Below are 24,642 nucleotides of genomic sequence, written 5' to 3' on the forward strand. Positions count from 1 at the left end.
TTGCCTGGCTACTTGTTTGTCTGAACATGTCAAATCTCAAATCTGGTTGCAGAACCAGTCAGGTTAATACAAAACATGTTTCTATGTGGGACCTAAAGATGTTCTTGTTTCAATCAGCAAACATTATGATTGATATTCCTCCAGTTTCTCTTCCATGTGAACAGAAAAAAACAAGATTTCAGACTAACAGCTTAACCCCCTACACACAACTTCTTCAAATGTTGAGTGAACACATGGAGAGGAGAATGGGCACAAGCATTCTGGCCCCACCCACACCTTTGTGTGATTGCTGGCTGGTGAGTATGATGCCTACATGCACAGACAGTGTCCATAACTACTCTGCCTCCCCATGATCAAGGACTCTGCTTCCTAACATTGCCAGGAGGGAGCGTACGTGTGAACAATGTCTTTGTACATAGGCACCATGGTCATGAGCTGGTGATCTTGAGGGTTGAGGAGCAGGGCCAGTGTGCACGTGTCTCCTTTCCTTCCCCACACATTCAGTTAACATATGGAGGGATCATGTGTAGAAGGCTCTAATGTCACAATCAATCTATGGATTAGAAACCCATTCATCAGTGTAAGATGTGTGGACTGTGACATTTCTATGTAAAATTCAAATGTATGAAAGGTACACAGCAACCACACATAGCAACAGTAATTGCTGTTGTTTCCCTGATTTTGCCACCTGGAGTGATTGAGAAACGTGGTGAACACAAATTACCTAATACGTTTTTATCAGCAATATTGTACTAGCATCTCCTCTTGAAGTTCTTTAATTGAGGAATGGTGACTTTCAGGTCTGCAACAGTGTAGCTTGAAATGTTCTTCTATAGGTTTCTGAATGCTTTTAAGTGTCAGATTTTATGCTGTTTATTCTTGTGCATAGAGGCTGAATGTTTTGTTCTACATAGATAGCAGATAAGCATTATTGACAGGTAGTTGTATATGTCACTGAGGAGGATAAGAAAAAATGAGCTTCCTGTGTAAGTCTTATGTTTGAAAATGCCTTGTGAGAGATGAGTTGGCCTAATAAAGAGTAAACTCCAGGTTATGTTCTAGCCAGAGATGATTTGCTCCTCATCAAATTGGTGCGCCTAAACTGGGAGTGCCTGGTGTGGATACCCAAATATTTCCTGTGTGGATGCTGCAGTTCAGCTAAGTGATCAAACTCAGCTTGCTACTGGCCCATGGTTCAGGCAAGACCTAAAATCAGGGCTGGTTATGGTAGGTCTTCAAAAAGGCATGTGTTTGTCTAGGCACACTGAAATGGCAGGAGTTTTAACTGGCTTTTGTGTTGCAGTCCACAGAAGATGCTGCTGCTGGTGCTGAGGCAGCAGGCAAAGAAGCTGGAGCTGAAGCAGCTAAAACCGAAACTGACTCAGGATCTGCCTCAGTAAGAATGTAGGCACGGGAGGGGGAGGGGGTATTGTCCTCCTCTAAGGCCCTCCCCCTTTGGCTTGCAGGGACAAACTAAACTGGTCTCTCTGCACCTTCCCCTAGAACAGTCATATAGGCACTCACTTCAGGTTGTAATGTTCTAGCATTTGCTCTAACTTTCAAGTAGGGCCAAGCAGATACAATCTCAGATTGACTATTGGGAAAACCCCCCGTTAATTATGATCCACAGATGGCCTTCCCTCTTCTTCTTTGACTCACGCAGTTCAGCATATTGCACTGGTTGCTGTAGGCCCAAATAGCAAGACTACATCCACCATTGCTGTTTTTTTCATGTGGTCAAAGGTGCCAGGAAGCAGTAGCTTTCATTTGTTTTGACAGACCCCTCTGCACCAATCACAGAAGGTTAAGGGTTTTTTTTTTTTAAAAAATAGCATGGAACCCAAAGCAGAAGCCTGATCCCTCTACCTCTCCACTGTCCATGTTCCCACAAATTCTGAAAAAATCTGACCAAAGGCCACAAAAAGTATTTTCCCTCACAAGGTCAGTTGATAAACTTGTTAGATGAAGTGAATAGAAAAGGAGCTGAGGTATATAGAGTCATCCAAAAGGAACACAAATAACAATTTTAGATCAAGGCAAGAAAATAATTAGAAAAACTTCTGCCTACCACTGTAAACCTCTCCCTGTTTGTATCCTTTCGGCAGAACATGCCATTTGTTCCACTAATCTTTGTAAACCTTGCTTTCCCTCTAATGTTTGCCACCGTCTCTTGTTTCTTTTTATTCCCATCTGTTGTGAATGGTTTTTTTCACTTCATGGTTACTTTGGCCCACAAGCCATGTCCACCATGGCAGGGGGAAAGAAAACGTTTGGAAAAACCCAAGGGATTTCAAGTAAAAGACCTGCACCTAGCAGCTGTTTTGAGGGAGAAACCAAGTCCGATTCCCTGTGATTTTCACCCAGTGGAAGCTGCTGTTTGAAATGTTCCATTTTTACCTCAGTCTGTCTTTTACCTCATTTTTCTGCCCTCCTTAGAGTTCTCTGCCTGCTGTAGTTGTGGAGACTTTTCCAGCCACAGTCAATGGAACAGTTGAAGGTGGAGCCCCCCCTGAGAGGGCTGACATGCCACCAGGTTTCCTGTTTAAGGTAAGCAAGGCGAACACTATCCGAACACTTACTCTAGAAATATCCCAGAATGCATTGTATGAGAAATGAATTTGTTCTTAGTGAAACAATTACTGAAAAAGCAATCTGATGGGAAACAACAGTATTAAAACACAGGTGGGGCTTCCCTCATTTCATTCCATTCCATGTGGTGCAATTGAAAGTGCTGGGTTTGGATATAGGAAACCTGCATTTTTCTGCTGGTATGCTCACTGGATGGACTTTGACAAATTAGTATCGCTGTCAGCTTAGTCTTCTTCACGGAGTTACGTTGAAATGAAATAAGAATTGTGAAATACTTCCTAGTATACAAAGTGCTCTTGTAATAGTAATAATATATGTTTCTTTTTTATTTAAATGAACAAAGTGACTCACATATTTCAGAGTACTGTCAACAATAGTACAGTGTGGTTATTCTCATATTATAGGTGACAGATTTCTTTATAATGACCCAAAAGAGTGCTAAAAAGGAAACAAAACAAACTTATGTTGCAGCTTGATTGAGACTCTGGTTATTAGATCATGAACAAATGCACAAGATTTGTATACTATAGTACTTTCTTCTACTAAAGAACTTACATCTGAGGGACTGTCTCTCCCCGTATATTCCCCAGAGGACCCTCCGATCAGGAGAAAATAAATTACTATCAGTCCCTGGCTCCAAGGAGACCCACCTGGCCTCGACTAGAGCAAGAGATTTCTCAGTCTTGGCTCCTACCTGGTGGAACACTCTGTGTACCGAGACCAGGGCCCGGCAGGATTTACTATCTTTCCGCCGGGCCTGTAAGACAGTTGTTCCGCCAGGCTTATGGCTGAGGCCTCCACTGGCTGGAGGATATAACATCTACTCCCCTCCCTATGAGAGCTGCCCACCACTGTTCTGAAGCTGCTGCCATGTTTCAATTGCACTGCTGCACTTTCTGTAATTGCCACTTAAAAAAAAAAGAGTGCTGCTATTTTTAATATCTTTATACAATGCTTTTAATGTTTTATGATAATGTTTAATGAAATGTTTTAAATGTTTTTAATGCTGTTATCTGCCCTGAGCCTGCTTGCGGGGAGGGCGGAATATAAATATGATAAAATAAATAAATAAATAAATAAATAAATACATTGCAAACTCTTGTTTAGCTCAGGCTTGGGCTGACCTTCCTCGACCCTGAGGTAAAGTTTCTCCTCATCAAGCATATGAAGTTGAATACTGGGGTGAGAAGCCTTTAGTAGCATGATGGAGGTTTAGCTTCAACTTTCTCTCTTGTCTAGGGGTGTGCACCCCAAAAGATTTGGGTTTCCCGCTTTGGGTTTACCTGAAGCAGGAAAAAAATCCAGAATTACTAGAATCCCAAAGCAGCAAGCTGCTTCAGGATTCTGGTATTTAGCTTGCTTCGGTATGCTCCATAAATATTTGGTACATTCTGAAGTGAGGGGGAACAAAAACCCCACCCCCCGGGGCAACCCCCCACCCCACTTACCTGGCAGCAGGGAGAAGGTAGGCCGATCAGTTGGGCAGTAGTGGCAGCCCTCATGAGGCTGGGACAGCCCAGAGCTGGCTCCTCTGCTGATGTAGCAGCTCGCGTGAGGCCGGGACAGCCTGGGGCCAGTGCAGTGGCCATTTGAAGGGCAGGAAGGGCCTCCTCTGCCTCCTCCGCCACTGCAGCGGCCATTTGAGGGACAGGAAGGGCTTCTCTGCCTCCACTGTGGCCCTCACGTGGCTGGGATGGCCCAGAGCCAGCTCCTCTGCCACTGCGCCGCCACCTGCAGGGTCTGCAGAGGCCAGCTGAGCAGCAGGGAAGGCCAGAATTGCCTCCTCTGGCCCTTCCTGCCCCTCAAATGGCTGCCATGGTGGCCATTTGAGGGGCAGGATGGGCCTTCTCCATCTCTGCTGCTGCTGCAGCAGCCATTGCAAGGCTGGGATGGCCCAGAGTTGGCTCCTCTGCCACCACGCCACTGCCTGCGGGGCCTGCAGCGGCCAACTGGGTGTCAGAGAAGGCTGGAGCTGCCGCCTCCACCGCCATGGAGGCCAGTGGGGGGTGGGTGTGCCTGGAGCAGCCTCCTCCACTACCACAGTGGCCCTGTCGGCTCAGGTAAGTGGGGTGGTGGGGGCTGGGGGGGGTTGGGCCAAGTCTAAAGGGCCCTGCCACTTGCAAGCAGCAGGGAAATGGCCCTGCCACTTGCAAGCGGCAAGGAAAGGGCCCTTTAAGCTTCAGCTGGCAGACGAGTGGATCCCCCCGCCTGCCAACTGAAGCCAGCCCTGGGCCCTGAAGCTTCCCAAAGCAATCCGAATGCTTTGGGAACCTTTGATTTGGGAGTTCCTTTGGTCTGGGACCTTTGATTTGGGAACTCCCTAATCTTTATGGATGGGGTCCGATTCGGGCATTTCCCCTGAACTGGATACCTGAAGCACACCCCTACTCTTGTCCCACCCTTAAGGAACATCTAAGGGGTATAGTTACTCAGCTAAGTCTCAGTAGAGGAAAGATCAGAGGTTTGCACTTCCCTTAGAAAGAAACTGGTACAGGAGGCTTATGGAGATTCCAAATGAAACAGAAGGTTTATTTACAAGTAGGTAGAATAAGAAGGTATGTAGGCAAGTGTTTAAAACTGAAGTAACTTAGATGTTTTTGAACTGAACACTTCACTGGTGTGAAGCACAAAACACTTGGTGTGGTTCTTAAGTTGCTGGCTTGTATAAGAGATGTTGGTGTTATCAGACTTAGTTTTTACAGTGAGTCCTTTCTGAGGTTGGCACTCCTTCAGATGTTAGGTGCTCCACTTTTAACACACACTGCATAACTTCCCCTCTTTTTCAGATCTTAGGGTACTCCACTGAGTCAACACCCTTTTTAGATACTGGGCAGGAGTTATAGTTTTTCCCAAGCTATAACCCTGATCCTTTGGCCGAAGGGGAGACTCCTTTCTACCCACTTCCTTGGCCCACTACAATTCCCAGATCTCTTTTGTCTAGACAGGAGTTAATGATGTCTTTCCCACTTTAATCTAAGGACTAAAAGTGCTTCATGAACGTACTGATTTCTCTTTTAAGGGCACACCTTCCCCTTCCTTCCTCACACAGAGGACTCTCTGGCTGACCCTCTCTAGTCAGAAGCCAGGCTCCAACTCTCTTCACTCTCCAGTTTACTCTAACTGTCCACCCCTCCCTCTGATAGCACCAACTGTCACCTCAGCATTGAGAGATAATTATCCCACCCAGAGATAATTGAACCTACCCTGGTTCAAATGTATGCCACAAGATATTTAACCAGGCACTCATTTGTTAGTTACGTAGCTGGGTTCCGGCTCTGTAAAACCAAGAAACAGGAGGCACATAAAAAAAAATCCAAAGATCTCTTTGCCTCAGTGGAGTTATTATTCCTTTGCAGGTACAAGCCATGCATGACTATACAGCCACTGACAACGATGAGCTGCAGTTGAAGACTGGGGATGTTGTCTTGGTGATTCCGTTTGATAATCCTGAAGAGCAGGTATGGAGTGCAAGTTGAGCCTTTCTCCAGCTATTTAATTTAATGGTAGATGGTTGTTCAGATGGATGCGAGCGAGACGCTTATAATGGAAACTGGCATTCTGGCCCATTCGTAATGCAAACCAATTGTAACAACAGCCACTTCATGCCACATGTAGCAAAATGTCTGAAATTATTCTTTTAGGGGAGGGGGTTGTGATGTTACAAATGAGCTGTCCAGCAGATGGCATTGTGATCCTGTTTTTAGAACCAGTCTTTCTTACTTAGATTGTAAAGCAAACTCTCTTCCCAAAGCAAGCAGGCTGGAATTGAGAGAACAAATAAAAGAAATCTCCTCTTAGCTGACAGAACCTTTTAAATGTATTTACTTTGCATATCAAATTAGAGTGTATTTTTCTGAGTAAATTCTGTCTCTCCCCATCTTGTGGCCCATGCAATTACATACCAGCATTAAGTCTGGTGGGGGCAGTAGTTCTGTCTGACAACAATCACTTCCTTCTTGTCTCTGTTTTTATCACCCCTGAAAAGTGCACTGACGAGCATCCCAGCCATACTGGTTGGTGTGCTTGTGGCAAAAAGGGGTGGATGACAAGCACGAGAGCAGCACTATGCAATAAAGTCTCAGCGAAATGTTCAGAGGTGCTATAAGAACTGATGTAGTAGTTAATTAGCATCATGATTCTGTGTTACAAATGAAAGGCAACCTACTACATTTGCTCTACATGGAAAATTTAAATGCAGTGATAAGCTCTGTGAATTGCTCATTTCATTAATGTATAATGAAATTACTGTGGCACCTTTCCAAAGTCATCTTCATTAGCTGTACCTTATAACCCCTTCACCTTTTCAAAGGATTGCTCAAAGCAAACAATTTGCTGAATAAAGGAAGGTGAGAGTATTGTTGAATGTTGGAGCAGCACTTGAAAAACCCAACTGGGATTGGGGAATATCTACTTTTAGTGTGCTTTCAGTAGACATTAAGAGCTGAGCTGCAGATGAACAGAATTATCCAATATGATTATTCCAGGAAAAACTAAAGGATATATTTTGGTGGTATATATGAAATAAAAGGCTCATATTGCAAAGCTGGTTGGTTTAAGCCGTCAATGGCATGTAGCTTTGGAGCTCAAAAGATATGCAGCCTAACAGCCACTTCCTGAAAATAAGGCTTGCATTTGTCAATGGGCAAGAAACTATGTAGGAGTGGGGAGAGTTTGTTTACCCATGTACAGTAACCCAACAACTAAGAGCCAAGCTACAAGTGACGCCTGACACAGGTTGGACGCTTGTCAGCTTCCCTCAAGTTTTGATGGGAAATGTTGGCATCCTTGTCTTGCAGCTTGGCTCTCCATTTAACTGAAGTTTACAGAGTGACAGTCTATGGGAGGGAGAACATGCGGGCTCTCGCCGGGCGCCCCCCTTCCCCTCTGCTGGGTGTGTATGTGTGGGTTTCTGTAAACTTCAATTAAATGGAGAGCCAAGCTGTAAGACCAGGATGCCTACAATTCCCATCAAAACTTGAGGGAAGCTGACAAGTGTCCAACCTGTGTCAGGCGTCACTTGTAGCTTGGCTCTGAATCCTCCTGTTTGCTACTCAAACTGCATACACAAACTATTTCTCTCAACCCTCCCTTTTTTTCTGTGACAGGATGAAGGATGGCTGATGGGTGTGAAAGAATCTGATTGGCTGCAGCACAAAGAATTTGACCAATGCCGAGGAGTTTTCCCAGAGAATTTCACAGAACGAGTGCAGTGAAGTCCTGGAGCTGCTAGGTGGCTTCTCTGCAACAGAAAGCAAGAAGTCTTTGTTTTCCCTCTGGGAAAAATCTGAAAAAAGGAGAAAATTTTAAAGGAACAAAAGCCTAACAGTTGTGTTCTTCACAGAAAACAAGGGTTTTAGAAGTACATTGAATTCAAAGAGTTATTATCAAATATATAGGTAATAAAGAAAGGCAGGTTGAAAATATCCTTTTTCCTTTTGATTTGAACAGTGTTGCTACTAAGATGGTTGTTAACCAAGGTGGCTGAGCAATTTTGTGTAAAATGAAATTAGAGTGTGCAGCATCATGAGCCATGAAACTGTCAACTTTCCTGAAACTACATACTCAAGTTTACCTTGTGGGAAGGTGAGGTCAACCTGTCTTGTGGCTAAGGTTACTTATGTGGCATCCCTCAGAGTTCTGACCTTGCAGTTATTCAGACCTGCAGTGATACGCCCAATGCCTGTCATGCTATTGAAAAGAAATACGTAGTGTACAGTGTTCGCAAATTAAAATTATATATGTGTGTGTGTGTGTGAGTGTGTTCTTCCCTTTGGAAAATGTAACAAGAACTGTGATTTTATACATTTAAATGCAGAGTTACCTGGGAGTGCATATCAGACAGAATAATTATGAAGCTGCCCAAATCCAAAGCTCCTTCAGCCATGTGATTGTTGAATATATTACATTGGCACATGCTACTTTGAGCCCTTAAAAGAAAACTAAAAGCTCCTTTTTATATAAAAGGTTGTTATAATTTTGTTTTTAAAAAAGAATCTTTTACTTAGCTGGGAATGTGTGGCAGGAAAATTGGGGGAAGAAAAGTTATTATTTTTGTTTACAGTTGGAGAATTCTGCAGACAAAATTTCTATTCACCTGTTTCATCCCATGGACAGAGGGCAGTAGGTTGGGCAGCCTGAGCTGCAACAATGCACAGTGATTTCAACAATGCCAGTTAATGTTCCATTATAATACCAATTACATATGGTTGTGGCAATTTAAAACTGGCTCTGAGTTAGGTGAGATGCATTTTAGGAGGATGCAGAGGTGAGGTGAGTGGATCCTAATGTTACGCCTGTTTTCTCTGTTCTGCTGTGCATAAGCACTCTGACAAAGGTAGCTGTTCATGGAATAGCAATATTTCCCCTGCTGCTACACCCCTGTAACTATCTGGCACTATGGGCAGTTGCCATTTGCAAAAAGAAAAAGCCTTCTTATGCCACACTTGCTATACTTCATGTGCTTGCCAGTGCAATGGCTCATGGGATCAGGAGGGGAAATGAAAGAAATAAGGATTTATTTTAAAAATATAGCTAGTTTATATTTATTCCCTTTAAATCACAGCAGTGCAAACTGGAGGTGGTGTTCCTTTATGTTTTCCCATAGAACCCTGAAATCCCTAAAGAGAAGGCAGGAAAAGAAGGCAAACTTGTCCTGCCTCCTTCTCCTGCAATATACAACCACAGAAGAATTTGGGAGATGTTCTGAGGTGCCCTCTCAGTTTATTCTGGGCAACTCTGAGGTCTAACATGCTCCATTTGAACTGAATGTCAAGGAATATGACCCAGAATCCTCTACAATGCCGAAATATCACATGGTAGAGGCAGAATAAAGTTCTCCTAGCAGAATATTTGAAACAATTGATCTAATATGTACTGGGATTCTTACTGTTTTTATCACTCATGTTTGTTAGTTGTGTTGCATATTGTTATAAGCAATCAAGTTACTAGGCAGCTTTCAAAGTGAACAATGGTCCTATCAAAAGCAAGAGGTTTCTTTGCCCATAACTGACTTCCCAAACGATAAACTTTACTTGAATGATGGATGTGGCTAGTGAGTGCTTCATATTCTTTTGTGGAAATGTTTGTTTGTTTCCAAGTTGCTCTTTGGCTTTTTTCTTTTTTCTTTTTTTAAATCGACTTGAAGGGATTCCTCTAGGACAGGCTTCCTCACATTGCAGTGGCATATGATGTGGGATTGCTGCATTTAAGAATTTTATAAAATATGAACTGCTTTTAGCAAAGCATGGTAAATCAAGATAGATGACTAAACAGCTTAGCAATTCCCTTACTTGTAGAACACTGAGTGTCTGGGAGAGAGAAAGCAGATAGCCCTTTGCTACAGGTTGTAAGATAGGACTTCAACCATACTCAGTAAAAAGTAAATGGTGCAATTTTGTATTTTATTATGGATGTGAATCACCATCAGAATCACTGCACAGTCATCAATGTATGCAGTGCCAAGGGCTTTGGAGAAGGCTGCGTGTGTGTGTGTTGTTTGGTTACAGATGTCAATGCATCCATTATAATCCATCCGCCTGTCTTTAGTGGAATGACTCCAGTTTTTACAGCAGTGTAATGAAGATGCAGATCTGTTCTGTCTCAAAGTGGCTTTTCTACAAAATCACTATGTTCTGGCTTTGGTGATGCTCTCAACCAAGCATGTGTTGTTTAAAGTCTTCTGTATTCTAGAATTGTCATCTTCTCCAGTTCCACCCACTGCAAGGTTGTAAGTTACTGCATTGTTGCTCTTGTAGATCCATATTCTCACATTATTCACGGCGTCCCCCAAACTCTATTTTTATGCATTTTAACCCAGTTTGTCATCTATCTAAGGACAATGTTGGGAGGCATATATAAAGAAATATAAAGTAAAACATGTTTACCCGGTATGGAAAATCTCAATATAATATCTATTTTTATGGGGGGGGGGGGAGATATGGATTTTTAAAAAGATGTTGAGATTATTATGATACAAAACATTCATAATGTGATGATGCCTAAATACTCATTTTTTGAACAGTAGGTGTATTTGGAAGTTATGCTGATTGCTAATTCATTGTTTTCGATATGGCTTATATTTTTTGGAGTGTGTATGTGTGTCTGATTTTCAGGCAAGTGTTACAAAACTTTTCCATTCAACTCTTCACTTTGTTATGGAAAAGCAACCATCCAGTATTGTACTGTGTCCTTATTGATGCTGTGTTCTGATGCTGTACAAATTGGTATAGCTCTTCACCTTTGCAATCACAGTGGTGAGTTTGTAGTTTTCAGGTCTCTCATTAAATTTTCTTCAGTTGCTGTAACAGAAAATATGGTTTGCTTCACTGATCTCTATTTGCTTCTGAAGAAAGTTGCTCTGTTAAGAGGGAATAATTCAGTTGACAATAAAGATGGAACCCCTACAGCTTGGATCTTGCACAAGGTGTAAATGCAAGGGTCAGTGAAGTTATTGAATGGGCATGGGATGGAGGTCTGGGACCATAGTATAGTAAAGTTGGGATGACGATGTAACAGGCAGATAGAGGGGGTAACAGGCAGTGCAAACAAGTAGATCTTCTGAACCATTTGTATTTGAGCTTAGGGGGAAAAATCCCAACAACTTTGAAACAAATCACAAACATAAAGAACAGCATATTCATTTACGCTACAAATTTATACTGGAATTATACCACTTTTAACTCAATTAAAATTGGGTTTTGTAATTATATAAAGGTAGAACAAAGTTTTAAAGAAATCTATCCTTTTCCTACCCCCAGCTAAAGTTCCAAGGACTCCCTGAAACAACTGAATGACTATTAAAGTAGTTTAGTCTGTGGTGTATAAAACCAACAGGCTACTTTGAAACCTGGTATAAGTTTTACTGGAGTTGAATGTGCCTTATCAGAAACTCTAGAAATAAAAGAGAAAAAAAATTCAGTGTGTGTGTTTTACCTTGAGTTGTTAAAAGTAATGTGAAGATTAATTCAGCAGCCTTCAGTCATATTAAAATCTGTTTTATACTATATACAGACTGAATTGTAACATGACTGAACTGATTTTTTAAAAAAGATTTTTCTTTTTCTCTTAATAGTTTTCTGTCATCTGTATTACAAGTTTATATGCTGCTTGGCCCACTTCAAACATGATGGATTTAATGAAGTGATAGCCATTCCACGTAGGAAATTCCATATACACCATATGCATACTGTTATATATGATGAGCACACGTCTCTATTGCCATCTGAACCTGCTGTGGGATACTCCCACAAGCGTCACATTTCTATGGAGAAAGGGACACACATGCTTTTGTCACAAATACTGGTGCATATAAGATTTCGTAAGCAGAAATGATAGCAATTTAAGAAATGACTATGTGTGAAAGCGATCCTATGGTTCTGCTCAGTTCAAAGGTGTTAGAAGATAGTGATTATTGATAGGAAAATTATGAATCTGAATTCCCTTTTGAAGAATTCCTTAGTGATTATTTTAAAAAACAAAAGCTTAGATTATTTGTGGTCCAAGATTTTGCTAGAGATGGTCATATACTCAGTAGAATATGCCTAAATGCACTGATCTGTCTCAAAAAGTCAATTGCAATGCTGGAATTGTGTCTGTTCTTGGTGGGGAATAGAGGTGGAGGAGACAGGAACCATGTTGCCATTATTTCAGACATCTCAGGATGAAATGTATCCTTGCTTGCTTCAACTTTTTTTCATTGGAATAATGCTGACAACATTGTGGGACAACGTTGAGCTGTTACCTGCTCCTGCAGGATCAAGGGAGAGGGATGTGGGGGTATAGTTACTGTTATCAGATGGATGTAGTTCTTTAATTTCCAGGTGGTGGCAGTAAACTTGCACCAGATAGATGGCATGTTAGTTACTGTTTCAGAAGGTTTAAAAGGAGAGTTGGCCTTCATAACTCAGTTTAGGGTTGGGATTGAGCTTGTAAATTTCATTGATTCCACTCATAATTTGAGTATTGGTAATGTAGGGGAACAGCATAAAAGTCTGTAGAAGCATAAGGCAACTAGTTTGTGCATTCATCCAATATTTACCCACATCCTCAGTAGTGGGCATTTTCAGGGTTTAAATTTCATAGTGCATAGAATGCTAAATTTGCAACTTATCCTGTTCCAAGTTCCCAAACTGAGAAAAGCCAGAGACATTAGATAATGTACCCTTATTTTCTTCGGATAGTACTTCAGTACTAGGAATCTAGACTGAGGGTTTTTTGTAATTGTGAATATTTGTGTCATATTAATCTCTCTTGAAATACTGGTTTTCTTATGTTTTCCACCAAATGGGGGCAAAGAAGAAATATTGTTATCACATGGTGATGGATGGTAAGGCCAGGGCTTGAAAGAAATGCATTCCTATGACTTACTGTAGCATGATCTAAGAGAAAGGGGAAGTTGTAGGTGCATTTCTGTCCCTTTTTGTGTTGTGCGTCTGAAGAGTGTGAGGTTACTTTCTGGAGGGTTTTTTTTAAACATAAAAGGGAAGCTGATCACTGTCCTCTATTCTTGCTCATGTGTTTGACTGTTTTCATGGAATACTGACAGTCATCATATGAGCAGTAGAATTAATATATATTTGGGGTAAGATGTGGCTTTATTTTGGTAAAGTAGTTAAGCGACTATTGCAACGTGCTAACTACCTTTTTGGACTCACTGAATTCTAAGGAAAAGAGAGCTTCAGATTTGCAAAAGAAGTCTCCTTTTAAAAGGGTCTGTGACTTCGCACAATTTGATTCTAACATCAGATTCTAAAATGAGGTTAAGGTGATGGATAGATTTGAGTGGAAATTTGAGGCGTTAATGTGGCAAGCTGAGGCAGATTTTATAAAGATATTTAATTGTTTTGAAAAGGTAAGGCTGGTCCTCCTCTTTCAAGGGACACCCCAATTTGCCATATATTTGAAATTTCCCAGTTGCTAGCTGATTATAATATTTTAAATACGTTAAATAAATCCAGCAAAGTCATGGTTCAGCTGTACAGAATAACTGGAAGACCTTCCAAGGAACCATATGTTCAGAAAGGAGCATGGTTGGTTGGCATCTTCACCTCCCCATAATTAAACAAGCCACTCTTCTGCAGGGCCATACACATTCAGAGCTGGATACTATGCTCTGTAGGGATACTTAAGTTGGCCTGAAGTCTGTAAGAGGACAGAATCTCATTGAGCAGATGGTACAAAGAACAAGTATAGAAATCCTGCTCTCCTTCTAGCTTCTTGGCCAAGTATTGGCACAAACTCCCTGGTGGAGCTTACCTATATGGAGAATGCTCCAGTATGTAGGCAGTTTGGTTGGAATCAGGCTGGTAACATTTATGCATGTTAACTACTGATAATCAGCCACACACTGCATTGGTAAAAAGAAATTGGGGAAAAAATACTTCTGAGGATGAACCTACATGACATTGAATGCCAGATTAATGTAGCACCAGCTTTCCATTATGGTTAACCGCACTGCTCACAAATCAAGAAGAAAATATTACCAAATAGGGCACATTTCCTGCTAAACAAGGTCCTATTCATTTGCTCCAGGTGAGCAGTTTAAGTATAGAAGATTCTGGATTCCTCATCTGCCCAATGCTCTGCTGGACAGAGTGTAACCTTGGAAGGTTCTGGTCTGGGCAGTGTTTTGGAATTGCAGGAGCTCTGCAAATGCTCTGAGCATCACAAAGTGAGTTGTCATATGTCACATTATCTACTGATGCTCTAGAGATAGAGTTTCCCATTCATTTGGAAATGATACTTCATTTTCAAGGTGCTTTGAAGGTGCCTTTTGAAGTATTGATGGGAGTGAGTTCTTTGCCTCTGTTCACTTGCTACGGAGGGAGAGATGAGGTGTTACAATTTAAATTGTGGATTTTGAATGTTAGTGAATGGAACAATGGTATAGAAGTGTTTTGCTAGCCGAAGTTGACTGGACCAGACATTTTTGTGCCATTGTAGTTTAGGAATTGGCCTGAATGTCTCCTCTCTCAACAAGATTTCTTGGGCAACAAGTAAGATGAAACTGTATTCAAACACTATCCTCAAAAGCAGACAGCCACAGCTCTTTCAAACATCATACCTGAATTTTTACCATAATAATGCTGGGAAATAAGGGTATTTTGCCTTTCTGTATTTGCCATGGAGTGGGAAAAAAGAATACTTATTTTGAGGTTCTCTGCCTATGTAATTCTTTCTGCTGCAGATACAACTAACTTGAGCTCTGTATTCTGGTTGATGGAACCTTCCTGTCTTATCTGAGGCTTGCTGGATGCTGTCCCCTCTTTCCAATATAACTCACTGACCCATTCTCTGTATTTCAAGCATTATCAATTCTTCTGTTGTTTCAGCCACTTAGTTCAACCTTTTTATTCAAGGAATACTTAACATTTGGGGTGGGTTTCCCTTCTTTTACAAAAAGGAAAAAGGATCCTGGTGTATTGAGAACTGTGACTTCCACTTTGAGTGATATGTACTACATGAATTTATCCCATATGTTTGTTTCCCCCTGGAAATATTCAGAAATATAATTTGTGTCATCTTCCTTGTCGTACTGTTCTCTTTTTCCTCCTCCACTTTCTTTAAGACATTCCACAGTGCATCCTGTTTTTCCTGTGCATGCACTCACACATAAGCACACCTGTATACAAAGTATGTTCTAACTTCTCAAGATCTGTGAACAGTAGAAATTCTTTGGGCGCAACTATGTTTTTTTCCCCCTTGGGGTCATGTGATCAAATGTGCACTTGTGAATTCCCTGCTGGGGGCTCAGTTCCTGGGCATGCAGGGCCTGATTTAGATCAGGATCATAAGGCATGGTAGAGCAGACTTAAGCCTTCCCCCTTGGGCTCTTTTCCCAACCTGCCTTATGTTTTAAATAAGCCATATTTAGGCATTAGGATATTGCTTCAGAAGGGTCTTTTTCATGCTAGTGCCCTTTAGGGCATATAGTGTTCTGCTGAGCCAGATCTTTTCAGATCTCGGAAGCTAAGCAGGATTGGCCTTGGTTAGTAATTGGGTGGCAGACCTCCACTGAAGAGCAGAATTGCAAAGGCAGGCAATGGCAAACCACTTCTGTGAGTCTCTTGCCATGAAAACCCCACCAGGGATTGCCTAAGTCAGCTATGACTTGGTGGCACTCTCCACTACCACCAATGAAATAGAAATGGGTCTGCAATTATAGTCTCTCTTAATATGGTGTTATGTTCTCCATTTTAAACACTGTAATGCCTATTTGCGCACACGTGCTTAGAACTAACCTCATATAAAATTAAGCAACTAAAGCTGTTGGAATATTAATGGGAGAGGAGGATTTATGTTTTAGAACACATAATGAAAGCCAATGGAGATTAGAATTCCATTGATCAAGGGTTTGGGGAGGAAGGTAAAGTTGGGAGAATGTGATTCTAGTCTCTCTCCCCAGTAGCTGATCCATAGCACTGAACATTTTTTAAAAGACTCCCTGAGTATAAGACAGGTCATTGTGGCAATACAATCAGGAAACACAGGCCAAGAAAATACATGAAAACAAGTCTTACTAACTGATCACTACTCAATGCCAGCTGAATGCTTCTCCAGTCCAGATGTGATACATGAGCACTGCGATCCCATTGGCAGTTAGAAAAATTGTGACAAACTGGGTCTTGGAAAAAGGGAAAGCACTATAATACCATTGTATGCAAGTGATGATGACTGGGTACTCTGTAATAGGTAAACCTTTGATGTCAACTTATATGTAGGAAAGGGCTAATGCAGAAGCACCCAGAATTAGATGCCTCTGTGACTTATCATTCCTACCTCCATGTTAGCAATGCATGTTTAAAAACAGGGTTGGTGGAGCATGTGTGCTGCACAAACAAAGCATCTACTGGTTCACTCTCTTACATGTGTGAGTTTCCAGTGGTCACAGAGATCCCTTGCAGCCTGGGCTGCCAATGGGATGGGAATGGAGAGTGGTCTCCTGGTTTACTTGTCTGCCTTTTAACAGCAGCTTTAGTGCGAAGGAACCAACAAATGAAGCTTTTCACAGCATGGAGATCAACATTATCACCTACTAATTGCTATATGTTAAATGGATATTTAAAGGTTCAGCTCTAGGGCTGGTTCAGAAGTTGGCAATCCTGCATATGAGGTCATACCAGGCAAAGTGAGCTATGCGGCTATCAAAGAGAAGCTATCAAGAAGTGGGGGAAGAAATTCTAGTTCACAAAAATAAGAAACCATGGCAATTACTGCCAGTTTTGGAATTCATTTCAAGTACCTGATTCTGTTCTCCCAGTCACTAACTCTCAATATACATTTTTTCACATGACAAAGCAGCTAAAGGTTGACAAAAAAAAAATCCCAATCCAATGCACTCTTGTAAGAATGTTCTCACAATTCTTACATTATTCTATGACTATTGTGGATTATCTAACATGAAGTATTTTCTCAGACACAAATTCAAATCCTTGTGCCACTCTTGACACAACCCTTAAAAGAATAGACAAAGAGATCCATTTTATCATCTTTTTACCACCATGCTTTAATAACTTAAGCTGTGTGCATTTTTATTAGTTTGTAGCATAACCGTTGAGTCTCATAATAACAACTGTGCTTACATACTGCTCTTCTAGACAGATTAGTGCCCCACTTAGAGCAGTGAACAAAGTCAGTGACATAATTATCCCCACAATACAGCTGGGGAGCTGGGGCTGAGAAGAGTGAACAACCAAAGACCACCTACTGAGCTCATGGCAGTAATGGGATTTGAACCAGCAGAGTGCTGATTTGCAACCCAGCCACTTAACCACTATGCTACAGCAGTACTGTAGCATTTGGGAAACATTCTTGATACTTTTGGAGTTCATTTCTGTTGAGTCTTCCAAACTCTGTATCAGCATGGCAAGAAGGTGGTACGGTGACACAGGTCTGACTGCATTAAGTGTCATATGGATTCATAGGCATGCACATACCAGTACATACAAAGTGTTATCTGAACAGAACCTTATTTAGAAGTACCTGATGGTACAAATCCTAGCTAAGAATTAAATCAGAGGTGTATTCGCTATCTTTCCTAGAGCATGGCCTTTGTTTATTTGGGGAGAACCATGTGATGCTGAAAGTGAAAATAACCAAGTTTGTGCTAGTATGCCTTGAACAAAGAACTGGTGGCCTAACCTCTGTGTCTCTGCTACATTTCTGAATATTTGAGGGACATTTATAAAGTAGCCATATCCAATCAATATCTAACACCCATGCCCCTATTACTACAATGGTGATGTCTCCTCTGAATGGAGTGTCCTTGGGAGGCAGCCACAGCAAGACAGTCAGTAGGACCATAAATTAAGGATGCTGCAGATATGGGGCTGGCAGCTTTGTCTCAGGATGACCTGTGCCTGAGCCAAATACATCACTGCTTCTCTGCTAAGGCACAGTGTCTCTTCTTCATTAGCAGTCGGAATGAAACACAACTGTGATTGGCAATCAGTCTGTCCTGGCTTCTGTACTGTCCAATTTGCAAGACTATAAATAAATAAGGCAGGAACAGCAAACCTAGCCAGCACCCATAATTCATTTGCTGGCTTCTGACAGTTAAAGATCAGGCGAGTCTCCTTGGACCATTTTTGCTAACAAGGGACTAGGTCAGGAAGCTATTGTGAATATACTCTTGGCTGGCTGGCAGATCTACCCGCTGCCAATATTCAGCATTCAGTGCAGCCAAATACAACTGTTTAGTTTCGCAATCCCCCTAAAACTGATGGAACCTTTCATTAGACAAGCAAGCTGATGACAGCTCTCTTTCCTAGCCTATGTTTTTCATTGGAGGACCCACAAAGTAGCTGCCTTATACTGAAGCAAACCATTGGTCCCTCAAGATCAGTATTTGCTAATTGCTACTCAGACTGGCGGGTTCTCCAGGGTCTTAGGTAGAAGTCCTTCACATGACAGCTACTACCTGATCCTTTTAATTGGAGGCACTAGGGATTGAAACCATGACCACCTGCATGCCACGTAGCTGCTCTGTCATGGGGCCATGGCCCACCCAGATGATCATAGTGTAGCTACAGATTAGTCTTTAACCATACCTCTATACCTAATGTGGGGCAAAGTTCTTACTCCACTTAAGTTACCCATAGAGGAAGAGAGCTTAGTTTGGCCTTATATATGGTCCCTGAAACAGGTAGGGTTGCCAGGTCCCCTCCCCTCCCCACCTATTAGCGGGTGTTGGAGGTGTACAGTGTGTGTGGCAGCAGGCATTTAACCCTCTGTGCATATGCGTATCAGCATGTGTGCACTCCTGTGACACCTTTTGATGATGTCACTTCTGGTGTGGTTTTCACCATGTTTTGGGTTGATTCCTAAAGAATTGGCCTTGGCATGATGCTGTTGCTTCTGGGTTGCTCTGGAAGTGAGATCATTGGCTGGGGACATGGGCTCATTTTCACCCATTTCTCTGGCCTGCCTGCTGATGGTGGACAATTTGCATGCAGCCATTCTCCTCCCACCAATTGCTAATGGTCAACGGACAGAGGCAGGAATCCCAGAAAATCGCCTGCCACTGGCAGGCACCTGGGAACCCTAGCATATAAGAAAATAAGTTCCCCCCACCCCAATCCATGAGTATATGCTTCTTCAAAAAGAAACACATACTTGTTGGGTAGAATAGCAAATGTTTGGACAGGAAAGAAATATTTTTACTAGGGTGACCAGGCTGTCTGCCGAATATGGCATTTCAAACAGCAGTTCTCACCTCTGCAAGACAAATTACAACTGTTCAACTTTATTCTGTTTGAAGGTTGAAATCTTGGATTTTTTATTTACATTCAGTCACTCTAATTTCTATAACAATGCATGTTACAGCCAAAGAAAATAAGTTTTTCCCCAATTCATGAGTATGTACTTCTTCAGAGACAACAAAGATAGGAAAAAGAAGACTGCTGCATGAAAAAAAGGGGGAGGGGGACCCTGTCAAGTTACTTATGGACATCACCTTTGAGCATGACAAAATAGGGAGAAAACATCTGTCACTGATTCTGCTACTCAATAGGCATACCACTCACCAGTGTCCAAAAAAGCTCGCAGTGCTACCCTTTTCTCACCAGCAGCTCCTTCTATGTGACCTGCCATTCTGGTAATGGGGAAGGAATGATGCAGAAGCAATTTTCATGCTACCAGAGTAATTAAAGATGGAAATGTCCAGGAAAATGGGAACATGGACAATTCTCTCTACTAAAACCCAACAGACATAACATGGGGACAAAATAACACATTGTACATATATATATACATGACCACAATGCCAACCTTTCCTATAGGGTGACTTAAACATCTGAACCATTTGGCTGGAGAATTCTGAACTCTTTCAGAAAAAAACAGGATGAGATAACAGTGTTTTTAATATGCAGGCTGCAAGATTTTTAAATGTCACAACGTTCTTGTTTGAGACCTGTGTTCAAAGACCATAGAAGCCTGCCCTTCCCGTTTCTGCAGGTTTCTTTCAGTCATGTGATGAGAGGGTGGCCTGACTCTCAGCCTCACCCTCCTCCTAGGGTTGTTATGAGGATAAAATGAGGTAATCCCTTGGGAGATGTAAAATATGACATGATAAACTATCAGCCTGTTTATACCTTCCAAAAACTGAGAGAGACTGGCATTTCGTATTGGTTACACCAGTGCAGTGTGGAAGTTAGTTTTCACTGAGACATAAATAACTCCAATCCAGTGACTTTTTTATTAACCACTTTGCTTTGCACATTGAGGAAAAACAGAAGAGGATTTGCTAATTAAATGTTTATTGTTAGGAACTTTATATATTATACACTATGAGCCATTCTATCCATTAAACAAACCATTTAGTTCCCATAAAGCTGCATTACAGCCTGTTATTAGGTTAATCAGCATTCATATCCAGTCATGCTGCCTTTCCATCTAATTGCCCTTACTTAAACTTGCTTCACATTTTTATTTAATTAAGCTCAACCACCCTCATGGAATTCAATAGGCGGATACAAATGCACCTCTCAAAGTCAACAGAATTTTTTTTTTAAAAAAACTTAAATTACCAACAGATTCTTCCTCACAGAAATACTAAAGGCTAAGAGCTTCTTAATATATAGCTAAGGGCTTTTAAAAATATACTGTCATAAGTGCTTTCCTGACATATGGAATGCAAAGGTTAATTTTCTGATTTTGAAACAGGAAGCCTAGTGTTCTGAAAGGACTTGCTAATGCAAAGGGTGTTTTCCACATGGAGACTGGGCTGTGTAGTTTGCCCATTGCTGTTTCAGTTACCAATACAACACAGCAGCAATGGGGCTTCCATGCGGTAGGTTTCCTTATAGTGTCCCTTTGCCAGACCCCCAGAAGCAGCCACCCCCACCCCATACCACCCAGCCCTTTTTTAAAAAAATGAGCGATTAAATATTATTATTACGACAACCTGTGTATCAGGTTCTCTGAATTTCCAACTTTCATTTTTTTAAAAAAGCAAGTCTCTAGTTCCTTTTGTTGCAGAGATATACCTTTCTCATCATATTTCTTCAATAAAAGTATTACCCAAATAGGTGGTCTCCTAATTAGTCAGGGGGATTAGCATTAAGGAGGAAAGTGAGAAGGGATAACTAGGAATCTCTATCAATGTTTATGGGGATTATTCCCTTAGAGAACTCTCAAACGAATCAGGCAGATGTTCAACCAGAAAGGGTTTTTTAAAAAAAATTAAAGAGAAATAAAAGGCCAAACTGTCTCGGGTATAGGGTACCTTTGCCTCGACACAGCTGAGCTGCAGGCTGCCCTGAAGGCTGGTTTCACACAGATTACAAAATTGGCAATGAGAGAATCACAACTGCCCAGCTAGGCTGCCACCAGTCCCTTTGACTATCCCAAGGCAAAAGAGTTAAGGGACAAAGCTCCAAGCCTATCGGAATTAACAGAGCAGAAGTCTACCTTGCAAGGGTGGTTTGCAAGAACAGTTCACAAAACAATATTATTATGGTAGGTGGTTCACGAGTAGAGATGGGCACGAACTGCATTACGAACTTCAAAAACCCCACAAAAATGGCGATCGCGTGATCCAGCGGTTCGTTATTGTCCAGGGCAAACGAATCAGCGTTGGGGAGAGGCCTGGTTCGGTGCGTTCAGCCACGGTTCGGGAAGCCAGACAGTCAGGCGCCAGCAATCAATTCCACTGGCAACGGAGCCGGGGGAATGCCTGAACTCTGTCTGTGCACATTCTGTCACCCTGAAAACCCGAATGGAAGCCCAGCTTACCTTGATCAGCAGGTCTTCCTTCCAACCATGGAGCTGCAAAGTGGTTACAAGTTAGGAGAAGACACCCAGGGGAGAGAGGGGGAAGGAGGTGTTCTGTAGCCATGGGCACTCCAATCTCATACCTGCAAACCCGATATGCAGCTCTGATGGCCAAACACAGACCTCCTGCGTTGCTCAACGGGACCTGTGCTTATATATAGCCGTTGGCTCCCAGGCTGGGTTTCACTTTCAGCAAGCAGTGGAGTGTGACAGGGCTGTTGCTTGCCACTTGCTAGCCTTTGGGGAGAGACAGAGAGAATGTAATTGAGCTTGGATTTTTGTGGGAGCTTCCTGGGGGCCTTGGATTGGAGAGGGTATAACGCCAAGATCCCTTTTGCAATCTTGTCCAAACTTGGGTGATGGCTGTAGGAGAGCCTGCAAAACACTCCCCAGGAATATGGGCTCTCTAAGTGCCACGGGGGCCATTCCGCGCCCCATGAACCATGAACCAGTTCGGTAATAGAAAATGTTTGTTGCAGTTCGCGACCTCGAGATCGTTGTCGGCACCGAACCGCAAACCGCTGGTTTGTTAATTTTTTTTGGTTCGTGCCCACGTCTATTCACGAGTTTCACAAAGTGAGTTCAACCAAGTGATTTGTAGCTTTGAGGCTTCAGAGTCAAAAGAACCCACACAGGAGAAAATATAATTATTTATTTAAAAAGTGCAAGGTTATCTAAAATCACAAGACAGAATGTGAGGATAAACCAAAAAATCTTAAAGCATGTAAGCACTTGCTAATACATACCACAGTAATTCTAAAAGAGGCAAAACAAGATGTTGTCAAAGGTGCAGAAACAAAGGCTTTGGTCAAAAGTCGAAACAGCTAGGCCGCAGAGCAAACAAATAGATGGGTGCCTCAGCGTCCGTCTCAGAGTTCTTGAGCCAAAAGCGAAGCCATGGATAGGTTACAGTTGTTGTTACTGAAACCCACCGAAATCTTAAGGCTCCATTATTAAGTAAGCATTTTTATCCTATTTGGAAACCAGAGTGGCCCAGGCCTGCTAGCCAATCAGGTACCAAATGCTGATGTCACCTAAGGAGGTGTGTACATGAGGAGGGAGGAGTGCAGCAAGTCTGCAGTCCTTGGCACACTCACTCAATCTGGCAGGTGCGAATTGTTTGGCAATTAGTTCAAGGACAACTCAGCTATGGAGTCTTGACTAACTGCTAACAAGCTGAAGAATGTTATCTTATCTCAAGGACACCAGGGCTGAATCCACATCACCCTACCTTTCGCTTTTCTTGTGGAATGATTGTGTCATGTTGAATTGTGCAATCTCCCCGGATCCGTTCACATTCCCGCCAGAATAGCGTCTCTGTGGCGCTATCATTTGTTCACATTCCTTCGAAAACTGCGGGATGAAAGGCGGAGTGAGACCGAGCGTCAGCGATGATGTTTCGTTTTCTTTTTCTAATTTTGTTCTAATTTTGCGCTATATCGATCTCTTAATATATCGCAATATTGGAACCCCACCCCCTTGAATGCCTGTGATTGGTTCATTCCCTAACAAGCCCAGAACCTGCACTGTGATTGGCCCACCGTGCAGGTGGGCAAATTTGAAAAGATTTCAAAAGGAGAAAATCCTTTTTCTTTTTTTTGGGAGGCGGGGAGTTGGCAGATACTTGGAGTTACACGCAGTGCACATACAAGGCTAACTAAGAAAATCAGGGAGGAAAATGAGAGAAAGCAGTTTCAGAGAGGGCGATAGTTACTAGTCTTGAAGAGCAGAGGTCCATGGAGGCAGCAAAATGACCATGTTTCATGAAGACTGGGAGCATGTGGACGGATCCAGAACACACACAGCACATGGCTGGGGAGCCCAGTTATAGGGTGAAAGACTCCCTGGGGCAAGGTGACTCCTTTGCCCCCCATAACAATGGCTTAATGGCTGTCTCTGGAAGTGGACTATGTAGTTGGGAGAGGTTTCCTAAGGTGGACTGTAGGCGTGAAAGGTTCTTGATGACTCTTTTAGCACCAGGTGGGAAAAGCTACAAGGTCTGCTGAATAGACGAGCTTTTGCAAGCTCTCAAACACGAGCTTTTGCAAGCTCAAGCCCTCACTATCCCAGCAAGACGGAAACATGGTAAGGGCTCCAAGAAACCGATGTGGATGTACAGAGAGCTCCAGAATAAGCTAAGAGAGAAAAAGGAAATGTTCAGGAAATGGAGAGAAGGACAGACCTCTAAAGAGGAGTATATGAGGGTCACTAGGCACTGCAGATCAGCCATCAGAGAGGCCAAAGCTCAGTACGAGCTGGGTCTGGCCAGAAGGACTCGCTACAAGAAGAAAAACTTCTACAGATATGTGAGAAGCAAATACAAGGTAAAAGAAGCAATTGGACCGCTGTTGGGAGTAGATGGAGAAACTCTGATGCAGGACAGAGAAAAAGCAGACAGGCTTAATGACTTCTTTGCCTCTGTTTTCTCCCTGAAGAACTCAGGCACATCTAAAGATAGTAGAAAATGTGGCAGGACAACTGAGTGGCTAATTGACATTGACAGAGAGGTTGTGGAGAGGCATCTGGCTGCATTGGATGAATACAAATCCCCTGGGCCAGATGGGGTGCACCCAAGAGTGCTGAAAGAACTTTCTAGAGAACTTGCAGAACCCCTGTCCATCATCTTCAAGGCCTCCTGGAGGACTGGGGATGTGCCACAAGATTGGAGAAGAGCGAACGTTATCCCAATCTTTAAGAAAGGGAAGAAGGATGACCCGGGAAACTACAGGCCGGTCAGTCTGACTTCTGTTGCTGGGAAGATATTAGAACAGATTTTAAAGGGAT

The 24,642-nt window shown here is 42.3% G+C and overlaps 1 protein-coding gene across 7 annotated transcripts in view; it reads left to right on the top strand.

Moving 5' to 3' along the window:
• BIN1 (bridging integrator 1) overlaps positions 1-15,112 on the top strand; it is a 152,735-nt gene extending 137,623 nt beyond the window's left edge. For all 7 annotated transcript variants that reach the window (XM_054970205.1, XM_054970211.1, XM_054970207.1 and 4 more), the window contains 4 exons: positions 1,304-1,396; positions 2,437-2,547; positions 5,946-6,047; positions 7,695-15,112. In XM_054970205.1, the coding sequence (XP_054826180.1) occupies positions 1,304-1,396; positions 2,437-2,547; positions 5,946-6,047; positions 7,695-7,802 (414 nt within the window). In that variant the 3' untranslated portion in view covers positions 7,803-15,112. The remainder of the gene's footprint in view (positions 1-1,303; positions 1,397-2,436; positions 2,548-5,945; positions 6,048-7,694) is intronic.
• The last annotated feature ends 9,530 nt before the right edge of the window (positions 15,113-24,642 follow it).

The sequence above is a fragment of the Eublepharis macularius genome, chromosome 2 (assembly GCF_028583425.1).
Source record: "Eublepharis macularius isolate TG4126 chromosome 2, MPM_Emac_v1.0, whole genome shotgun sequence".
NCBI lineage: Eukaryota > Metazoa > Chordata > Lepidosauria > Squamata > Eublepharidae > Eublepharis > Eublepharis macularius.